Below are 23,960 nucleotides of genomic sequence, written 5' to 3'. Positions count from 1 at the left end.
AAAAAGCCGAGCGCGGCTCACTTTCTGGCAGGAAGGCTACCGCGCAGCGCCCGCGGTGTCCGGCGGTGGAGCATTATCTGGCAGCGGGGGAGGGGAGGGCTGGAGCTCGGCCGCATTCGGGGCCGCCTGCGCTCATCAAACGAACACACAGTGAGGCAGAGCTGGACTGGAAATATACTTTATGCCGCAATATGCGTGAATTTCTAAAATAAACCTGGGGTAAGCGAGCATCCATGCCTTAAATGCCACATCTACACATTGCACTCAAATAAAAGGCGAAATGCGACAAGATTGAGCTCAGGTCTGCAGTGGAGGGAGTGAAGGGGGTTTGGGGCGAGCTGTGGGGACGCTGGATCCAGACGGTTCTGTCGAAAATGTGTTTCTTGTGCTTCCTTTGTTTCTGCTGCGGGATTGTAAATAAGAGCTTGAGCCAAAATGGCGGCCGGAGCCGTTGAGCTGCGTCGAGCTATGAGCTATTACACTGCGTTTAGTCACACAAATTACAGCGTTTTGATAATTTCAGGCTCTTTTCTGGCTTTGTGTCCCTCTTAAGTACTGTCCTGGTATTTAGGATAAGATATCCGCCTGTGTTTGCGGTGAATGTTCAGCGTTTAAGCGAGGATAGTTAGCGAGGATGAGTCTGTTAGCTACAAAGATTTGAATTTTTTGTAATGACATATTGCGTTTTTTAGTCATAAAACGCGCGTTTATCTCTCACTTATGTCTGTATTTCATTGTTTAGTGGCTCAGTGGGGGGTTTACGCAATGTATTGCTTCCCTCAGACCTCCAGTTAGCCGTTTTGTGACCAATGTTTCTGTTTTATGCCTTAAAAAGGATGCTTTCATACGCACTCTTGGGTGTTCATGTGTGCAAATGTGCATATATTTATGTCGTTTTCACTAAAAACCAGACAAGTTGCAGTGCTGCTTGTCATCTTGCCTGTTAATGGCAGCATTGAAACCCAATCTGGCCAACTGATCTCACTGCATTGTTGAAGGTTCTGGCCAATTTGAAATGTAAGGTCTTGAATTCATTAGTCTCTTCTTGATGCTCAATGATCAGGTTGCATTGAGGGAAAAAGTCTGCTGGGTTTCCATGAGGAACAATGACATGAATCATTCTTGGGGTTTGTTTGGAAGGGGGCGGCGGTTCATTTGTATTTCATGACAGTCTGCTGAAGAGTTTTGTAGGGCACCTCTGGAGGATTAATTGATCAATTAGGCTTGTGAAGGAGAGATTACAACACTGCGGTGGGTTTAAGAGTTGGAGATTGTGTGGGTTTGCTTTAAACATTGTGGATCAGATGGCTAATCTTATAAAATATGCACTCACTTTGAAATATGCATGCAAAATATTGTTTCTTTTCTAAAGGTGAAGCCAGACTTATGCACGACTGGTGGTTTTGTTCAGCTAGACCTCAAACATCGCTTTCTTTTCTATCTGTTCCTGTGTTTTTCATTTGGTCAGTTTCACGTTATGAATACTGTTCAATAGCACCATTTTTCTGCATCATTGAGCTGTAAATTCCCTCTCTTTAATTGCGTTCGGCATTGTCAGACGCTGTCATTACAGCAGCCGCTGGCCAACGTTTGGTACAGCTCAGTACTTTTGCCTAAAATATATTCAATTCTCATACGCTGGGAAATGCAGAGTTGCTTCATCATCCATGGGCTCGAACACTATTAAGTTCAGTTACTTACAGCTTAGATTTTTACTCATTGAAGATCCATTATCATCAGTGTGGGTTGTATGTAAAATATAGTTAAACTATTCTGCAAAAACAATAATAACCAGGATAAATCAGTGCAGATTTGCAGGTCTGGGTTTAGTTTTAACTTAATTCAGAAGCTCTTGGAATTAGTGACACTAGTGTCCTTTAAGTGAACTGCGGTCACCAACTTGATGCTCCTGGTCAAACTTTTATGCACATAACATCTATGGCTGCACCGTTTTGGAAAAGATGACATTGCGATATGAATATATAATTTCCCAAGATGATTTAATGAACTGTAATTGGGAAGAAATAATAACTTTGCATTGATTGGGAGTGTATCTGCATAATAAACAAATTACAAACAAAAAAATTAACACAATCAAACAAAGATAAAAATAAAATAAGCAGCACTGTATGGTTTTTTGGAGAGTCTCAACAGTATAGAGGTACAGAAATTAATAGATGAAGTTTAAAATAACACTATATTAGGGGTGCAACAATACAGACTTCTCAAGATTTGGTTTTCTTTCAGTATATGATATGTTTAGTAAAAAAAATCTGATAAAATAAAAAAACTACAAGCAAAATACAATACTGAATGCATACAATATAGGAAATTCATTCATTAAATCGTTTTCTTTTTGGCTTAGTCCCTTTATTAATCCGGGGTCGCCACAGTGGAATGAACCACCAACTTATCCAGCACATGTTTAAGCAGCGGATGCCCTTCCAGCTGCAACCCATCTCTGGAAAACCTCCGTAAACACTCATTCACACACATACACTACGGACAATTTAGCTTACCCAATTCTCCCCTGATCACTCAGCTTTGATGGCCGGCCAGCTCTAGCAAGAGTCCTGGTGGTTCCAAACATCTTCCACTTACGGATGATGGAGGCCGCTGTGCTCATTGGAACTTTCAGAGCAGCAGAAATGTTTCTGCAACCTTCCCCAGCCTTGTGCCTCGAGACAATCCTGTCTCGGAGGTCTACAGACAATTCCTTTGTCTTCATGCTTGGTTTGTGCTTTGACATGCACTGAAATAAGACTGTAACATAAAAGAAATGTGGAAAAAGTGTGTTATATATGTATCATATATATATATATATATATATATATATATATATATATATATATATATATATATATATATATATATATATGTAAATGTATATATACAAATGTATATATGTATGAATTCATTGATTTCATTGTTTTGTTGTTTGATTAATATTTCAATCGCAGACAGCAGGATTAAGTTGTTTTTACTTTAAGACAATCCACAGATGCAGCACAATGAGAAGGTTACAGACAATTTCCCTAATGTTTACATTCCAATGCATAACCGATTGCTCAAGTCGGACAGATGTAAATTATTGATCATATACCGTTGAGAAGCAAGACTTAATAGTTTTCATTAAGCTGTTCAGATGAGACATTTCTTAGATCTCTGACATACGGCGAACATCACTTTCATTTCCACGTGAAAGCGTGACTTTAGCACTCACAGATGGACATTTACTCAGGAGGAGCCGTGTTTCAGTGCATGGACATACATTCTGACATGTTCAGAGAATAATTAAAGGAATTGGGTGAAATGCAAAATACAAAATTTTAAATGTTAGTGCTAACATGCCCGCCCCCCCCCCAACCCCCCCCCCCCCCCCCCCCCCCCCCCCCCCCCCCGCAATTTCAGTATGCGTATTAAATCACAGTTCGATATTATACTGAGTATTAGGGTTGCACGGTTTACCGGTATTATGTAGTATGGCGATACGATGGCTCTAAAATACTGGTGGTGCTACTGTATTTTGTAAACGGTAGTATCGTCATTAACGCTCTGTCTACAATAGATAGTGTTGCATGTGGAAAAGTCATTAAAATGCTCACGTTTATGCAGCAATAGACCATTTCGTTTGAATAGTCTGTGGAGCCCTTTAAGGGCTGTTTCCTGATGTTTCAAACACACACCTGAATTGGTTCATTTCTGTTCCTGTCAATATGATTTAGTAGCTACAACAACCACAGCAATCTCTTGAAAAGAACGACTCGCAAAGAGAAATTTTGAGTTACTTTGGATTGTTGCCTGATAAGACTGAAAAAAAAAAACAATAGATGAAAAACCCCATTGAAACAAGTTTTGAACACCTCATATAGCCTAATTTTGTTGGAAAAAAGCTCTTTTTATACCAAATTTCATTTGGTATAATTTATATCCTTATTTTAATGTGCTTTTTGTTGGTCAGTTATCTACACAATAAACTGAGTACATTTTAGGTGAAGTGATGTACAGATTTTGCTTATTTCAATAATAAGGGAATTGTGAATTAAATTCAAGTAGAATAATGTTTACAACTATTAAAATATGGTATTCATGATAATTTTCTTTATAATTTGGGTTATGAATTACGGTATCGCAATATTATTTGGCATCGTGATACTTCAGCTGGTATAGTAACATAAGGTGAATTAATTAACAACCCTACAGAGTATTGCGGTACTCCTACTGTATGCAGTAAAGTAATTGCAGCATTATGGATGTGACATTTAAACTCAAAACATTCACAGAGAAACTACACGTTAAGATTTTATTGAAACATCGGTTTATTATAAACATACGTTATGGATGTGACCCAAAAAAAGTCTGGGAGTTTACAGTAGACCTCATAATTGGTAGACATTCTGTGAATAAAAATGCTCTCCATATACAAAAGGCATTGATTTGATTTAATTTAACATGGGGAAAGGGCTTGGTTATGGATGTGACAGATGGGGAATTGGCACTTGTGTGACTTTGGTAAATCAAATATAATTGTTTAAAACGTATTTTTACAGTACTGTAAAATACAAGCCTGTATACAGTAATCAGCATTTAAAGTGGATCAAAACCTGTCATCAAAGTTGTCCTAAAACTATTGAACACCCGTTCTTATCTATTTCTTAATAATTAAAAAACACGTTTGGATCCACTTCAAATGTTGACTACTGAACTGCTGTTTTTGTTGTAGAAATGAAATACAATTAATATTTGCTAAAACTACAAATTGTATAATTTTTTGTGACCAAAAAGATTAAATTCGCTTGAAATCTTCTGTAGTCACATGTCTTTGTGTTTTCTGGTCACTTATAATCACAACCTGACATTGTTGATTCCCACATTGTGATATTATTGATGCTGAAACCATATATTGGACAGACTTATAACTGGGGCCAGACAGAATCTGCTGAAAATTTTTGCAGATAATTTTGTAAAAAATAATAATAATTGTCGTAACTAAAACGTAATAAATGAAACTAAAAATAATACCTTTCTAACTTGTAATAAATGTTTACTATGCAAATCCCTCTAGATTCACTTATTTGGTTTATTGTTTGTTTGTTTTATTTGTTTTTATTTATTAGTATTTCTTAATTTATTTTCATTTATTAGTATTTTGTTATTTATTTATTTTACTTGTATAAATGTTTGTATTTATGTATTTTTGAAATTTTAGCATTTTTTATTTGTATTTATTCATTTGTATTTTTGATTAGAATTTTTTGTATTTATCTTAATTTATTTATTAGTATTTATTATTTTGTATGTATTTATTTAATTATTTATTAATATTATTTAATTATTTGTATTATTTTAGTATTTAATTAATTAATAATTGTTTTATTTGTTTTTGTATTTATTTGTTTTTATTTACTAGTATTTTATAATTTGTTTATTTTTATTTATTTATTTGTATTTATTTATTAGTATTTTTGATTAGAATTTTTTGTATTTATCTTTATTTATTTATTCGTATTTTTAATTTTATTTGTATGTATTTAATTATTAGTATTATTTATTTATTTTTACTATTTTAGTATTTAATTGATTAATAATTGTTATTCGTTTATTTGTTTATTTATTAGTATTTTATAATTTATTTATTTTTATTTTACTTGTATTAGTATTTTTTTATTAGTTTTTATTTGTATTTATTTATTAGAGTTTTTTTATTAAATTATTTATCAGTATTTTTTATTTATTTATTTACTCATTTTGATTTATTTTTGTTTTTATCATTTTAAATCAGTGGAACTCTACAAAAATACTCCATTACAACACAGACTTAAAAAGAAGTGCTCCTAAAAAATGTATAGCATTTTCTGTACCTGTAAACTGATTGAAAACATTGGCTTTATAAATGCATTGGGGAAAAACATTTCAGATCCTCCTGTTAAGAGATTGAAAACTTCTCTCCATCTTTATCTAAAAGTAATGTGGCAAATTCCCATGAAAACTAAAGGCTGACCTTGTGCCCTTGTTCCTGTCTATCTCATTATTTAAATGGGAGATACGGGCTGTGCAGTTGCCTTGGCATTATCTGAGTCCAGATGTGTTGGGAAATAGCAATAAATGGTATTTTTGAATGCATACCTCTCGATTTCACCCAAAAATGCATTGCACTCGGATTGCACTAGATTGTGTTCATGACTGTTGTATTAAACATGTTCTGGTTTTGATTCGGTTGGATGGTCTGGTAGAACAAATTAGCTTGCCGTGGTCTGGCGGTCTGACGTGTTGTAAGGAAGCCCGGAGCTCCCTGCGCTTGTACTCCTGTTGTGTTGTATAACAGCGTCTGCTCTGCCTCCTGCATAATGCAAGTCTCATGTCATGGCTGATCTGCTCCGCGTTCTCTGCTGGTTGGACTGTTGGGATGTCAGATGCTGATAAACGAATGCACAATTGGTGAAAAAGAGGCCTATTTGCAAAGCACAAACTTTCACAGAGCGTTGACATTTAAGGCAAGAGACTCCACACTGTAAAAAATATCTGTTAACTAACTACCTATTTTGTGTTTCGCAGGTGCTTTCTGTTTATTTTTCTGTTGTGAATTGCATTAAAGGACGTTGATCTCTGCTCTGTTCACTTTTGATGTTGAAAAATCACCTCTACAGTTTTAACAGAGTGACTTTTATTGACATGACAGAAATAATATAGAGAGAAATAAGTTTGTAAAATAACCGAAAATGCACTGGTGGTTTATTACCAGGTTTTTAGCATAATATACAAAACCATCCCAGACGATATATCACTTCAAACTAGGGTTGTCACGATACTGAAATTTGGTACCAAGCGGTACTGAATTTTTAATATAATTAACACTCCGCTAATATTTAAGCGCTGTTGAGCACGTTCGTAAAGTTTGACACCCAGTGGTTCAACTAGGTATTGCATTCCTGGATCAAAACAAACGCAAGCGCGGGTTGCCAGATTGATAACCAAGGAGTGAGTCTGACGATCGAGTGGAAAAGCTGATTTAAGTCGTGTTCTAAATAAAAGCAATGGCACGCGGTAGAAGGAATATTTACCATGCTAAAAGGAGTTTTTCTCCTAGACGACTCCTAGAGTTGATATTTTAGAAACAGCTTCTATTTCTTGCAGCTGAACAACAGAAAACTGACAATGATCACCTCAGGTACACCCCATGTGCTTTATTCAGTGTTAAATGCTCATAATGTGTGTTTAAATGCCATTTTACCTGACATTTATTACCGTACTACTGAAAGCAGCAGCAGATAGTTCAGCTCAGATCTTGAAAATAAAATAAACCGTCTGAAATTGAACTTCAGAACTGAGACTCAGTGCAAATCAACACATATCAGTGATTCAGCATCTACATTTAATCATGTTAAAGAGGTTTATTATGTATTAATTTGATTATAAACCTCACCATTTCGTTGAAGTGCAGTGAGTGCACTATTCTGTGCTTTTAAATGCCTGTGTTTACATTTCTGTCATGTTGCGTCTGGTGCAAACAGCCAAACTGCTTATCACTGCAAATCTCCTCACGTAGCGTATTGTTATGACACGGGGTTCCAATTTAACCTGCTCACCTAATGTTTACGCTCGTAATATTTATATTATTTGCTATTTAATAACCATCTCATGTGGAACTCTGAATATGCTTCTCATTTCGGAGTCTGTTACTGTCCACCAGAGGTCGCATTTCGGTCACGGACGCATGCTTTGAAAGCCTTCATGATTGAATGAATGAAATACGCGGTTTTCCACCAAAGGCAATCCAGGGTGCTGAAATATGATAAACTATGGCTAAACTGGCATTGGGACCAAAACAAAGACAGCCTTTCCGGCACGTAACACACATGTTCAAAGCAGAATAACTGACTTCAGCATTGTTTTTCAGATAAACAAGAATGTTCACTTGGCATGTTTCTTGAATATCTGCAAACATATTATGGTATTTTTATGCTTTAGCACAGTGGTTCCAAAGTTCCAAAGTGGGGGCGCAGGACAATAAAGGGGGGCACTTGGTGATTTCCAAAAATCTAACAAATTGTATGAAACCATTATAATGACCATATTTTATCCACAACCTACTGAAGATAAAAATAGAAGTTAATGGTTACAGATTTATAATTTAAAAAAAAAAAAATTCTCTATTGGATCGCGACCCTTGGATTGATTACATTATATTACACAGCTACATATTGATTTTATGACACCAGGTTAAACTTTTTGGCACCTTTACAGCACTTGCGTACATTTGAAAAAATTATACGAAGAATAGATTTGGGCCAATTGGTATTTGTGCGCTGTTGCATGCAAGGTTTATATATTTATAACAGCCTAAAAGGATATTGGGGATCGCGAGTCACTGGCATTCTTATTTTGGGGGTTGCCGGCTGAAAAGTTTGGGAACTGCCACTTAAGAAGTGTCAAAATTTTACATACGGTATCTTTAAACAGCACTGATTTGCCATTGTGTTCACATGCTCAACGAAAATGACTGTGATTGGCCGTCAAGGTCATCAGTTCACCAAATTCATTGCTGTTTACTCAGTCTATCCACAGATACAGGGACACTGGAGCGTTTCAAAGTCACGTCGATCAGCTGGTTTGTCTATAAGCTGATATACAAAGCGATCCACTCATGATTCGTGGCTTTAAAATGCTCCAGTGTTCCTGTATTTGTGGTTACTCTCGGTAAACAGCGGTACACAGATTTTGCGAGCCCTGCATTTGATAGATTACATTTATTTGATGCATTGGTAATCTAAATTTGACCAATCATATGGGCCCTTACTATCTTTAGCCCCGCCTCCGCTGTAGTTGCTCTTCTGCTGTTGGCTGGAGCTGAAAATAAACACTAATCGCGGGAGTCAACGCGAGCAAGGAAAATGACAACAGCCAATCACGGTTGGTTCGTGATTTGTACGGATCAAACTCACGGTTCGGAACACACGTGACCCGCGGGTTAATAATTTTTTTCTTTACTTGTGGATTAAACCTAAATTTGTAACGATCACAGAAAGATCACCTCTTGCGTCATTCAAATCACATGTGTGAAAGTGTTTTCCTGTATAATATAATGTTGATGGAAGAAGTTGTGGTGGGTTATTGGGGATGTGGTGGGTTTCTAAGGTTATTAAAGGTGTTTTCTGTCATGACTTGTTTAGCCTGCATTAATGCATTCAGTGTTAGCTGCACGATTAATCATTAAAAGATCGAATCTTAACACCCACGCAACTTAAACTAATAATGATGGTGATTTGCATACGTTTAATAATCCTTCAAATCACTGTTTGAAAACGCAAAAATCAAGAAAGATTGAGTCTTTAGTCTGTTGAGTTAGTTATGAAGTTACAAACAGTCAAATAACACAGAAGTACTGGGAGAACGGTTTATAGTTACGATAAAACCACTGATGTTTATGGTAAAAATTAAAATCACCATCATATTCATTTAACTAGACGCTCAAATGTGAAAGTTGTCGGCAGCAATTACATTATTAAACCAGTAGGTGGCGACAACCAGCCATCAAAAATATGCCACTGAATAATTCTTCAAAAATAATCATCTAGCAATGAAACATGAAGTTTTATGAGTGAAGAGCTGAGTCACTTATTGAAAAATAGACTGAAAATAGATATGGCTTGAACAAATTATAATGTTAGATTTCTGCATTTAGCGTCATCAGCAACAGTCGGAGTAACGGTGAATTTTTCACAGCACTGAATATTTTATATTTATTTTTATTCAGCTGATTATTTCTTCATTTTATTTTAAATGAAATTACAGCTTCTAAGTTCTGTTTGTTAAAACCAAAAGAGTCTTGCAGTGCTGTTTTTGTAATAAATGGAAAGCCAATTACATTTGTCTCCTCCCCTTTTTAGCTGATCCAAAAAATGGTCCGATCCATGACTAAAAAAACAGCAATGTGATCCAAACCGTGAGATTACGCAACAGAAATACAACATATTTCCCAGCCCTAATTGTAACTCTTACGGCATTTTGATTGTTCTTTGTAAATCATGGTTAAAACATGTTTTAAATGATATATATTACACTTTTTTTCATAAGAACAAACCACTCTGTAAAAAAACCTTCAGAATGTTGATAATAATAATAATATAATATAAAGTCTGATGTAAGCGTTACTGAAGTAATGATTTCTAACATATGAAACAACACGCTATCGAAAAGTCAAACCTGCCCCAAAATCTTTACACAGTCTTTGTTAGACTGTGCTGTGCTTGTTGTGTCTTGCCTTAATGTCAGCATAATCTAATTTGACCGTGTTATTTTTAAGAATTGGAATTTTCAGTTTAGTCTGGAATATTTCACTTGAATGAATAGTCAGTCGATCCTTCAAGTTCTTCAGAATGACCTTCTGTTGTGTTCTGCAGACGAAGGAATGCTGATAAACCCAAGCACTTCTTATTTTACAGTGGTGTGACCGTGTTTACCCCCTTACTGAGTTCTTACTTTTTAGCATATTTGTCACACTTTATTGTTTCAGATCATCAAACTCATTAAAATATTAGTCTGTTTGCTGCACTTCTGTGTCATGTGGTTGGCTGTTTGCTGCACTCCTGTGTCATGTGATTGGCTGTTTGCTGCACTCATGTGTCGTGATTGGTTGTTTGCTGCACTCATGTTTCTTCATTAGCTGTTTGCTGCACTCGTGTCGTGTGATTGGCTGTTTGCTGCACTCGTGTCGTGTGATTGGCTGTTTGCTGCACTCCTGTGTCGTGTGATTGGCTGTTTGCTGCACTCGTGTCGTGTGATTGGCTGTTTGCTGCTCCATGTGTCGTGTGATTGGCTGTTTGCTGCACTCATGTTTCTTCATTATTTGTTTGCTGCACTCGTGTCGTGTGATTGGCTGTTTGCTGCTCCATATGTCGTATGATTGGCTTTTGCTGCACTCGTGTCGTGTGATTGGCTGTTTGCTGCTCCATATGTCGTATGATTGGCTGTTTGCTGCACTCGTGTCGTGTGATTGGCTGTTTGCTGCTCCATGTGTCGTGTGATTGGCTGTTTGCTGCACTCCTGTGTCGTGTGATTGGCTGTTTGCTGCACTCCTGTGTCGTGTGATTGGCTGTTTGCTGCACTCGTGTCGTGTGATTGGCTGTTTGCTGCTCCATGTGTCGTGTGATTGGCTGTTTACTGCACTCCTGTGTCGTGTGATTGGCTGTTTGCTGCACTCCTGTGTCGTGTGATTGGCTTTTTGCTGCACTCCTGTGTCGTGTGATTGGCTGTTTGCTGCACTCGTGTCGTGTGATTGGCTGTTTGCTGCTCCATGTGTCGTGTGATTGGCTATTTGCTGCACTCCTGTGTCGTGTGATTGGCTGTTTGCTGCACTCGTGTCGTATGATTGGCTGTTTGTTGCTCCATGTGTCGTGTGATTGGCTGTTTGCTGCACTCCTGTGTCGTGTGATTGGCTGTTTGCTGCACTCCTGTGTCGTGTGATTGGCTGTTTGCTGCACTCCTGTGTCGTGTGATTGGCTGTTTGCTGCTCCATGTGTCGTGTGATTGGCTGTTTGCTGCACTCTTGTTTCGTGATTGGCTGATTGCTGCAGTCATGCATTATGTGATTGGCTGGCTCTCTCACAAAGCGTTGTGCTGTGCTGCATCTTTTAAACTTTTATTGCTCTCTGTGTTTCCCATGTTTAAAATAAGTCCCACATACATACATAGTGAGTTTAATATAAGCTTTTGTAAACTTAAAATAAAGTAAAAGTCTGTGTCTCTCTGTGTTAACCATTTTCAAATTAAGAGTCCCACATACATAGTAAGTTTAATATAAGCTTAGATCAGAGGTGTCCAAACTCGGTCCTGGAGGGCTGGTGTCCTGCATTGTTTAGCTCTAACTTCCTTCAACACACCTACCTGGAAGTTTCTAGTATACCTAGAAGGAGCTTGATTAGCTAGTTTAGGTGTGTTTTATTGGGGTTGGAACTAAAATATGCAGGACACCGGCCCTCCAGGACAGAGTTTAGACAATCCTGGCTTGCATAAACTTAAATTAGGTTAAAATCTGTCTCTCGGTTTCCCCTTTCCAAAATAACAGTTCCACAAACGTATATTGAGTTTAATATAAACTTAGATTAAAAAATAAGGTAAAAGTCTGTCTCTCTGTTTCCCATTTTCAAATTAAGAGTCTCACATACATGCACACATAGTGAGTTTAAAATAAGCTTAGATAAACGTAAAAATAAGGTCAAAGTCTGTGTCTCCCGTTTTCAAAATAAGAGTCCAACACACATATTTAAGTTTATCCAAGTTTATATTAAACTCCCTAAGGTAAAAGTCTGTTTCTTGGTTTCCTGTTCTGAAAATAAGAGTATCTCATACATGAGTTGAATATAGGCATATATAAACTCAAAAATAAGGTAAAAGTCTCTCTCTCTCTCTCTGTTTCTCGTTTTCCAAAATGCAAACATAGTTTAATATAAGCTTATATAAACGTAAAAATTAGTTCAAAGTTTGCCTCTCTGTTTCCCGTTTTCAAAATAAGAGCCCCACATACATACATACATACATGCATACATACATACATACATACATACATACACACATACACACACACACATATATATATATATATATATATATATATATATATATATATATATATATATATATATATATATATATATATATATATATATATATATATATATATATATATATATATATATATATAGTGACTTAAATATAAGCCTAGATGCACTTTAAAATAAGGTAACAGTCTGTGTTTTAGCTTTTGATGACTAGGCTGGTCCAGCTGACGTATCACATGGCATGCAAATGCTGAGGGCGTGCTAATTAATAGTCCCAATATGCAACGCAGCAGTCTGTGTTTTGTTGTGATGGGCCTGGGGTTTTACACTCGTGGGATTTACATGAGAAGCAGGAAACAATGGGGTTTGAGGCTCACGGTATGGCTATTTCCATATACTGATCTCTTATAATTCAACAATGCCTAGGTTTACCCAGATTTGTATTATATGGCACCTTTAACCAGGTTGTATTTGTTTGGTTTTGCCAGCTCATAATTTCTGATTTTCTGTTTTTTTTTTTAGGTTGTCGAAGCCCTTCTGAAGCAGGTCTGGATCAGTACCGTCTCCGCGGGCCCTGAGTGGGCTGGCACGACCCCTCCTGAACACCCCCGAGCGTCAGACGGGCATCGGGGACCCTGTTACATGCCGGCGTTTTTTGTTTTCTTTGATTTCCCCCTTTAGGTTTAGCTTTCTTCTTTCCCCCTGGAAGCTCTTTGGTTGATCGGGAAGAGCAGAGGAGATTTTCCCCCTAGTGTGGCAGCCGGGCTGCTCCTGCACACACAGATGAATGAAGACCCCATTCGGGAAGAACGCGGCCCAGAGACCCAGAGCTGATGCAGGTCAGAGCCTCTCTGGAGCGTTGATTCAGGATCATCATCATCATGTCGCATCTGTGATTAATGTTTGTGCTCTCTGTGATTGAAGGGCATCCTGGCGTCTCTGCAAATATGATGAAGAAAAAGAACTCTCATAAGTAAGTCTCATATTATATTATATTACATTATATTACATTATATTATATTATATTAATTATATTATATTATATTAATTATATTATATTAATTATATTATATTAATTATGTTATATTAATTATATTATATTAATTATATTATATTATATTAATTATATTATATTATATTATATTATATTAATTATATTATATTAATTATATTATATTAATTATGTTATATTAATTATATTATATTATATTAATTATATTATATTATATTATATTATATTATATTAATTATATTATATTATATTATATTATATTATATTATATTATATTATATTAATTATATTATATTAATTATATTATATTATATTATATTATATTATATTAATTATATTATATTATATTATATTATATTAATTATATTATATTATATTAGTTATATTATATTAGTTATATTATATTAATTATATTAATTATATTATATTAATTATATTATATTATATTATATTAATTATGTTATATTATATTATATTAATTATATTATATTATAATAATTATATAATATTATATTAATTATGTTATATTATATTATATTAATTATATTATATTAATTATATTATATTATATTAGTTATATTATATTAATTATATTATTTATATTATATTAATTATATTATATTATATTAATTATATTATATTATATTAATTATGTTATATTATATTATATTAATTATATTATATTAATTATATTATATTATATTAGTTATATTATATTAATTATATTATTTATATTATATTAATTATATTATATTATATTAATTATATTATATTATATTAATTATGTTATATTATATTATATTATATTATATTAATTATATTATATTATAATAATTATATAGTATTATATTAATTATGTTATATTATATTATATTAATTATGTTATATTATATTATATTATATTAATTATATTATATTATATTAATTATGTTATATTATATTATATTAATTATGTTATATTATATTATATTTATTATATATTATATTATATTAATTATGTTATATTATATTAATTATATTATAATAATTATATAATATTATATTAAATTATATTATATTAATTATATTATATTATATTAATTATATTATATTATATTATATTATATTATGTTGTATTATATTAATTATATTATATTATATTATATATTAATTATATTATATTATATTAAATATTATATTAAAAATACTTCAACTGTATATGCTGCTGTTGCGCTCCTGGTTAGACCTAAACTGCATTTCGTTGCCTTGGACTTGTTGTTCATGTCTAAAATGTTGATTTGTGTCTGCTCTGATCATCTATCAGGAAACACAAAAGCAGCGTTGGCCCCACTAAAGCCGTGGCTCAGCCCAGGAGGAACATTGTGGGCTGTCGGATCCAGCACATCTGGAAGGAGGGCAGCGGCGCCGCGTCACAGTGGAAGGGCACCGTTTTAGACCAGGTGCCGGTCAACCCTTCGCTCTACCTGATCAAATACGACGGCTTCGACTGTGTCTATGGCCTGGAGCTGCACAAGGATGAGCGGGTGCAAGGTCTGGAGGTCCTGCCAGACAGACTAGGTACATCACTCAGGTCACTGAGCGCAGAATCAAAGCTGAGTGTAGTTGTGCGTTATTAGTGACTGTTAATACAGCAGTGTAATTATGAGCAAGACAGACATGGGTGACATGGTGGCTCAGTGGGTAGCACTGTCACCTCACAGCAAGAAGGTTGCTAGTTTGAGTCCCGGCAGGGTCAGTTGGCATTTCTGTGTGGCGTTTGCATGTTCTCCTCGTGTTGGTGTGGGATTCCTCCATGTGCTCCGGTTTCCCCCAAAGTCCAAACACATGTGCTATAGGGGAATTGGGTAAGCTAAATTGGCCATAGTGTATGTGTGTGAATGAGTGTGTATGGGTGTTTCCCAGTACTGGGTTGAAGCTGGAAGGGCATCTGCTGTGTAAAACATATGCTGGATAAGTTGGTGGTTCATTCCACTGTGGCAGCCCCTGATGAACAAAGGGACTAAGCTGAAGGAAAATGAATGAATATTCCACAATGCACCTAAAAGGTGGATGTAAACATAGCTAATCTGGTTCTGCTGCTCATTGCTTTGTCTTCTGTGTTTCAGCTTCGACGCGCATCAGCGACGCTCACCTGGCCGACACCATGATCGGTAAAGCAGTGGAGCACATGTTCGAGACGGAGGACGGCACCAAGAACGAGTGGAGAGGGATGGTTCTGGCCCGAGCGCCCATCATGAACACATGGTTCTACATCACGTATGAGAAAGACCCGGTGCTCTACATGTACCAGCTGCTGGACGACTATAAAGACGGAGATCTGAGGATCATGCCGGACTCCAGTGAGTGTGTTCATCTGCGCTGAGGCTGCAAGTCTGTGCTCATATTCACAAGCTATTTTAGCACTTAAGCTGTTGTCAGATCATACGAGTTTTATTGTCTGCTACGAAAATCACTGTCAGATTATGCGAATTAAATAAAATCTTGACTCGTCGTGGGTTACAAATGTGCCAGACTACACGCTCCTTCATGTTTAGTCATCCCGTGACGTCTACGATGAGCGATATTTCCCAAAGCAATTTACACAAAGCACAAGTGTTGCTGTAACAATATTTCTCATCTCAATTTTTTATTTCAATCTCAATAAACACTGATGCTTGCTGATAACTAGGCTATATTAAGGGCATACATGATAAGACATGGATAGGATCAAACTTATGATTCCTTTTTTAACATCAAGATATTTTCTTTGAAATCTGAACGTATATTTTCCTGCCATGGGTTTCTTATTAAACACTCTCTCGCCTGAACTTGCCGCGAATGAGACGGGAAAATGAAAGAACATAAGCAGCAAGGAAAAATCTTTAAAATAATGACAAATTAAAACAATAGCAAATATATGACTGAGGTTTGTGATACAACAATCACAGTGGAGCATTCATTAAATTCTTATTTTCCTCAGAGCGAAACAAATCATCCACCGGTATAGTTGAGTAGTGAAGGGGCACAGACTAAAATAGAATTCGTATATTTGTCCTTTTTGAAACTAATTTCAAAGAAGAAACGATTAAATCTTGTGTCACGACGCCCTTTTGTCGTTTATGAATGCCCACAACCCTACGTCAAGGAAATCTTGTCGAAATCATGACAAATTAGTGTGATCTGACCGGGGCTTAAGAGTGCTCACACACTATTATTATTATTATTATTATTATTATTATTATTATTATTATTATTATTTCCTTTATTTAGCCAGGAGATCACATTGAGACAGTACTGTCTCCATCCAGTAAGACCCGGTCAAGATGGCAGGCAGCACATAAAGTTTCACTAAAAAATCACAAAAACAATACAATCACAAAATCAGCATTCATCAATAGATCAGCTCATAAAAAACAATTACAAGTGTCCTTGAAGACGTACAGAAGATGTTTAGAAGTACTCTGAGTCGGAAGTGTGTCAAGATTGAGCTGATTTTGCCGGTCACTCCAAGCCTTATAGGAGTATAAAAGGAAAAAGCATGTTGCCAAGTTCTGACAAGACCCTTGGGACTGTTAAACGAAAACAGGAACCATATCGAGTGTGTTGGTTATTTATGTGAAACGTTAACAAATTCGAAAGATAGGATGGTAATCTATTTAGGAGAGCCTTTAAAATAAATAAGTACAAATGTAATTTTCTACTTTGATATAAAGATAACTAGTCTAAGGAATCGTAGAAAATACAAGGATGCGTCTGAGTCTGCGCCTGTGACGAAGCAACACAATCTCACAGCAATTCGTAACTTTTTGATTTCGTGGCTAATTCGTACGATCTGATTCGTACAATTTAGTACGATTAGCTCATCCACCAATGACAGTTGGGTTTAGGGGTGGGGTTAGGTGCCACGCCTCCTTTTTTAAAATCGTACAATTTCGTACGACTGAACTCATACGAATTAGCCACTGAACTGACAAAACGTAAAATACTTGCGTTTTCTCGTGAGATCAGGCTGGACGAAGCGTATTGCTGCGTGATAAACAGAATCTAGTTTTCTGAGTAGCGGCAGCATGCATATATAGATGATCACCATAATCAATTATAGACAGAAGTGTACTCTTTACTAATTTCTTACGGGCCTTATAGGGAAAACTATTTTTGACTGGTGTAAGAATCCTAATTTTGGCTTAAGCTTTTTCAATAACTTGTCAATGTGTAAATCAAAGGCTAATCTCTCATCAATCCAAATACCTAGATATTTGTAGAAGCTAACTCTATTTGTACACCCTTCAAAGATGTAATAGTCTGGTCTGTTACCTTAGTGCAGCCACGGCTAAAAATCATATATTACACTGTTTTTTATTTCTTAATGACATGCACAGATGAATTGTTCACCTCAAAACTAGCAATGTGAGCTAGCAAAATCAATATGGTTAGTTTTGTGTACACATTTCATGTGTACTTTAAGAGTACGCTGTGTGTGTGTGTGTGTGTTACAGACGACTCTCCCCCAGCGGAGCGAGAGCCCGGAGAGGTGGTGGACAGCCTGGTGGGCAAGCAGGTGGAATACGCCAAAGAGGACGGCTCTAAACGAACTGGCATGGTCATCCATCAGGTGGAGGCCAAACCCTCCGTCTACTTCATCAAGTTCGATGACGACTTTCACATTTACGTCTATGACCTGGTGAAAACATCGTAGGCAGCGGGGAATAAAACGAGAGGGGGTGATGGAGTAATCATGTGATCCACACAAACGTTTTTTGCCAAAAGTCCTCTCAAACATTTCTCGTAACATCTTTTTGGGGAACGGAACGGTGGATGTTTCGCTGGATTACCGCTAGTCAAGTGTCTCTTATCGTTGTAGGATTAACGGACATCACGCTTCCCCCGACATACACATCGCTTCATATTTCAGAGGTTCGTCTCCAGCATTTCCCATTGCTTTCCGTTATCTCACACACACGCGCTTGCGCACGCAGAGTCGTGTTGGTCACCAGTGACGCGTTCATCAGTCGGACTGTTACAGCTTCCCAAATGATATCCCAGCTAGTGTTCCTGAGGACCAAATGAAGCAAACCTCAGGAGCGCAGGAGGTGTTTGTTCTGTCAGATAAGAGAAACACGAGGGTCCATGAAGGACGGCGAGCTGAGAGCGTGTGTGTATGTGTGTGTGTGTGTGTGCTTTAAAGTGCCAGGAGGAGGAGGGCAGGAAAACGTTCCTGTGCTTTACTGTCTTTGGTGTATCCCTCGTCTGGCGCACACCAGCTCCGCTGTCAATGGCATGTTGTGTCAAACCCCATTTTTTAATGTATTTTTGTTTTCTACTTTTATTTTATATCAATATATCTATATATATGTACATGTATCACCACCACGAGAAACGCTAAAGCAGCCTTCATTATTTCAAGCACTAAATTTAGGGGTTTTGTTGTTGTTGTGCTCCCCTAACTTGTTTTTTAGCGAGTTAAAGGGATAGTTCACGCTAAAATTTCAATTTACTCACTAATTACTCGCCCTCAAGTGGTTCATTTTATTTATCTGTTGAACATTAAACAAAGCTGAAAACCTGGAACCTTTACTATGGAAGTCAATGGTTACCGGTTTTCAGCATTCTTCAAAATATCTTCTTTTGTGTTTAACAGAAAAAAACAAACTCCTAAAGTTTAGAACCATCAAAGTGAGTAAACGCTGACAGAATATTACATTTCTGGGTGAACTATCCCCATTATTAACGTTTTTGCGATTAAACCTTAGCTAATGGGCTACTAAAAGTGCATTATCTAGCGCATTATGGTGTAGATAATGGGTTTATAGTGTTTTAACTCAAGATTTTGCCTCGAAAATCGCACCCCGGCAAGTATTCAGTGATGTTACACAAAACGAATTGCACAAAGTGTTCAATCACACACACACACGCACACACACACCGGTTATAAAAGCGCCCATGCAATAACGAAGACGAGTATTCAGGAATTGAGTTTTGCACCCGTTGTTTTTCTTTAAATCAGCCTTGGGGAGATTTCTCTGTCGCTTTGCCTCTCTGCGAGCCTAAAACATTTGTGCCTCGATTATTATTATTGACTTTTCTTTTTATCTCTGTGTGTGTGTGTTTGTCTGAAGGTTTGTGTGTCCCCATTTACACCCTGTGTGAAGGCCCTGCCGCTGCATGTGTTTGCATTACACGTTCATTTCTGTTTTGAGGTTTCACACACACACACACACACACACACACACACACACGCTTCAGAGTCATGAAGCTGTCGTTCGCCAGACGCACAAATCATATTTCACCCCAAAATCTAATTATTGTGCTAATAGTAATACCTTACTGTAAGAAATGAATATACTAATTCAGACTTTCTACACGACATCCATTTAAACTCTTATTTCTGGGAATAATAATGGAAGTTTCTTACATGAGTAACGAGATGAGGGTTTAATTGTGTTCATTGTCTAAAGAAAGGACTACAAGATATTAATGCTTACTTACAAATGGTGGGATTAATTATCGAATGGCAAAAAAGCTTTAGTGTAATGCAACGTAATACTGTAATCTCGTCCACGCACTTCTGTTATAAATATTACAGTCATTGGCATTAAGGAAAATATTGACAATTATTTATTTGACATTTAAATAGGATGTTCAAATGGAGATATTTTATCTCTATCGCAAAACTCTACTGTAATGAAGCAGTTTTAAACTACACACGTTCATATTTCATCCAGAAACCCTTCTTCACCATCAGCAACTTGCTCAATCTTTCTGTTTTATACATTTAAATCAGCATTTTGGACATTAACGAAACTATTCTGGATATTATTTTGCTGAAATGTGCAGTGATGCAGCATATTTCTAATACACATCGTCATATCTCATCCAGAAACCTAGAAAAAAAGCCAATACTTTAACATAACGCAGCGTAATCTTCTCCACCTTATCAGCATCAAGCTAAAAATAATTCAATCTTCATTTTTGACATTAATGTAAATATTCTGTACATTATTTCCTCACATTTTGAGCACGTTTTCCTCATTCTCTATTCTCATTGCCTGGTTTAAGAATGAAATATGAGTGTGTGAGTTTGAAAAAAAGATTTAATGTAATGCAACGTCAACTTTAATTTACTCCACATAATCAGCATGAAGCTAAATATTACTTATAAATGATTAAATAGCCATTTTTGACATTAAGGAAAATATTCTGTCAATTATTTTCTTCAAATTTGAGGATGTTTTCCTCATTCTATAACGTAAAACTCTACTGTAATGCAGTATTTAACAAACACACACGTTCATATCTCATCCAGAAACCTACAATCATCTTCTTCATTCAATAAATAGCTCAAAGATTAAGAATGAAATACGAGTGTGTGAGTTTGAAAAAAACACTTAATATAATGCAACGTCAACTTTAATTTACTCCACATAATCGGCATTAAGCTAAACCTTAGTTATAAATATTTAAATAGTCAGTTTTGACATTAAGGAAAATATTGTCTATTCATTTTCTTGACATTTGAGCAGGTTTTCCTCCTTCTCTAATGTAAAACTCTACTGTAATGAAGCAGTTTTAAACTACACACGTTCATATTTCATCCAGAAACCCTTCTTCACTATCAGCAACTTGCTCAATCTTTCTGTTTTATATATTTAAATCAGCATTTTGGACATTAACGAAACTATTCTGGATATTATTTTGCTGAAATGTGCAGTGATGCAGCATATTTCTAATACACATCGTCATATCTCATCCAGAAACCTAGAAAAAAAGCCAATGCTTTAACATAACGCAGCGTAATCTTCTCCACCTTATCAGCATCAAGCTAAAAATATTGAAATCGTTATTTTTAACATTAGTAAAAATATTGTCAATTATTTTCCTGATGTTTGAGCACGTTTTCCCTCATTCTCTATTGTTTTCCTCATTCTCTATTCTCATTGCCTGGTTTAAGTATGAAATATGAGTGTGTGAGTTTGAAAAAAAGATTTAATGTAATGCAACGTCAACTTTAATTTACTCCACATAATCAGCATGAAGCTAAATATTACTTACAAATAATTCAATTTTATGTTAACGAAAATATTCTGTCAATTTTATTGGTATAAGAGCAGGTTTTCCTCATTCTCTAATGTAAAAATCTACTGTAATGCTGCATTTCTCAAACACATACATTCACATTTCATCCAGAAACCTCGCAAAAACGATGTAATGCAACGTAAAGTCTTAGTCTGCATAATCGGCGTAAAGCTAAATCAAATTTTTCCACATCCCTTCCACAAAGCTTTTACTGTAGTACAACATTAAAATAATGTAGCTATGAAGGATAAATGCTTTAAATATTAGTCTTTTATTTACAGTAACCTACCATAAAACAATAACAAACTATATAGATCAAACCTAATACAGACAAATATATATACACACAGAAATGACCAGATTTTGGGGTGAAATGTGACATTAGCGATGCCTTTTCGTAATAATCACCCGGCGCGGTGCATATTTGTGCTCTCCATTTTTTTTTATTTTGACCTTAAAACCTTAATACAGATGACTTGCTTCTCGTCCCGGGACTCCCGTTCAACGTTTCCCATCCACCGAGAGAGCAAAGGTCGCTGTTTTTATTCCCGCCGCAGCTTCAGATGGACGACGGACGTGTCAATATGCAAACGGATTCCCCTCAGAAAAGACATCTTCATGGGATTGGCCTTTATTTTTTACATGTACCTACTGTAGTATTGTACTGTGTTTCGATGTCAGGTCGACGTGGGAAATTAAAAAAAAACAACGACGAAAACTAGACCGTTCCTTTTGCATGATATGAGTAGAGTTGTTATCGTACGTTAGTGTGACGCATGTGTACCCGTCTTATTTTGTTTGTTTTGTTTATTCGTTTGTTCTTTTCCCGCCCTAAATGAAAGGTTCTGTTTATTGTGTTGCTAATTGTGACGTTTCCGTTCTCCGGTTCTGGTTTTGAATCCATTTCGAAGTTAAAAACGACAAAAAAAATAAAATAAACGAAAGTATTTTTTATTTCTGCTATGCTCTATACGAACAAAATGCACTGGTGTTGTGTGTGTCGTGCCAATCCAAGGCAGGTGCCAGTGTTAAACAGCATTTGAGGGATCATATCCTTTTTGACACAGTACCACCGTTCTGCTACAGGACGAGATTTATTCGTTTTTACGAAGAGTGCCATATTTAACGAAGAAACAGGCCTTATACGCGATCGATCGGGACGAAATCTATAAGCGCGTGCATGACTGACCTAACATATCTAATTCAATCTTGAAGAATTAGAGATGAGTTGCACAGGGCGTAGAGAGGATTGAACGTATGGTCCCTTTAAGATGCTGTTGCTATTTAATGACTTTGTATAAAAACGAAACAAAAAAAGACTCGAAAAGAATGGAGAAATGCAGTGCAATTTGATGATTGTTGCAGATACATGTATAGTTTCATGTTATTTCACGTGTGATAAATGGCTTCTGTTGGACCGAATCTGTTCTTCTTCTTTTGTTTGTTTTTTTTACATGTAGATAGTTCATTTTATTTTCATTTAAGTATAAACACATTTTAAAACCTGTTAATTCATTGAGTAATTTTTATAATTATTATGTAAGTCTATCCTTATAAGATTAAAAAAAGTTAATGTGAAAATATACACGCGTGTCTGGATCTTTTTCTAATTCACTGCCTTTGTGTACACAAATGAATATTAAATATAATAATAATTAAATATATATTTGAGTATCTATATACACTCACTGGCCACTTTATTAGGTACACCTGTCCAACTGCTGGTTAATGCAACTTTCTAATCACATGGCAGCAACTCAACGCATTCAGGCATGTAGACATGGTCAGGACGATCTGCTGCAGTTCAAACCGAGCATCAGAATGGGGAAGAAAGGGGATTTAAGTGACTTTAAAGCGGCATGGTTGTTGGTGCCAGACAGGCTGGTCTGAGTATTTCAGAAACTGCTGATCTACTGGGATTTTCACGCACAACCATCTCTAGGGTTTACAGAGAATGGTCCGACAAAGAGGAAATATCCAGTGAGCGGCAGTTCTGTGGGCACAAATGCCTTGTTAATGCCAGAGGTCAGAGGAGAATGGCCAGACTGGTTCCAGCTTATAGAAAGGCAACAGTAACGCAAATAAACGCTCGTTACAACCGAGGTCTGCAGAAGAGCATCTCTGAACGCATGCTAAGAATGCTAAGAACAGGAAACTGAGGCTACAATTCACACAGGCTCACCAAAACTGGACAATAGAAGATTGGAGAAACGTTGCCTGGTCTGATGAGTCTCCATTTCTGCTGCAACATTCGGATCGGGTCAGAATTTGGCATCAACAACATGAAAGCATGGATCCATCCTGCATTGTATCAACGGTTCAGGCTGCTGCTGGTGGTG

General features: G+C 36.0%; 1 protein-coding gene across 1 annotated transcript; it reads left to right on the top strand.

Moving 5' to 3' along the window:
* The first annotated feature begins 96 nt into the window (after window positions 1–96).
* On the top strand, window positions 97–23,206 carry LOC130235999 (spindlin-Z). The gene is made up of 6 exons (XM_056466527.1): window positions 97–219; window positions 13,080–13,396; window positions 13,482–13,530; window positions 14,873–15,126; window positions 15,675–15,908; window positions 18,045–23,206. The coding sequence occupies exons 2-6, from the start codon at window positions 13,345–13,347 to the stop codon at window positions 18,242–18,244; spliced, it is 789 nt and encodes a 262-aa protein (XP_056322502.1). The 5' UTR covers window positions 97–219; window positions 13,080–13,344; the 3' UTR covers window positions 18,245–23,206.
* The last annotated feature ends 754 nt before the right edge of the window (window positions 23,207–23,960 follow it).

Source organism: Danio aesculapii, chromosome 10, assembly GCF_903798145.1.
Source record: "Danio aesculapii chromosome 10, fDanAes4.1, whole genome shotgun sequence".
Lineage (NCBI taxonomy): Eukaryota > Metazoa > Chordata > Actinopteri > Cypriniformes > Danionidae > Danio > Danio aesculapii.
The sequence above is the reverse complement of the archived record's forward strand: the minus strand, read 5'-3'. Positions and strand labels throughout refer to the sequence as shown.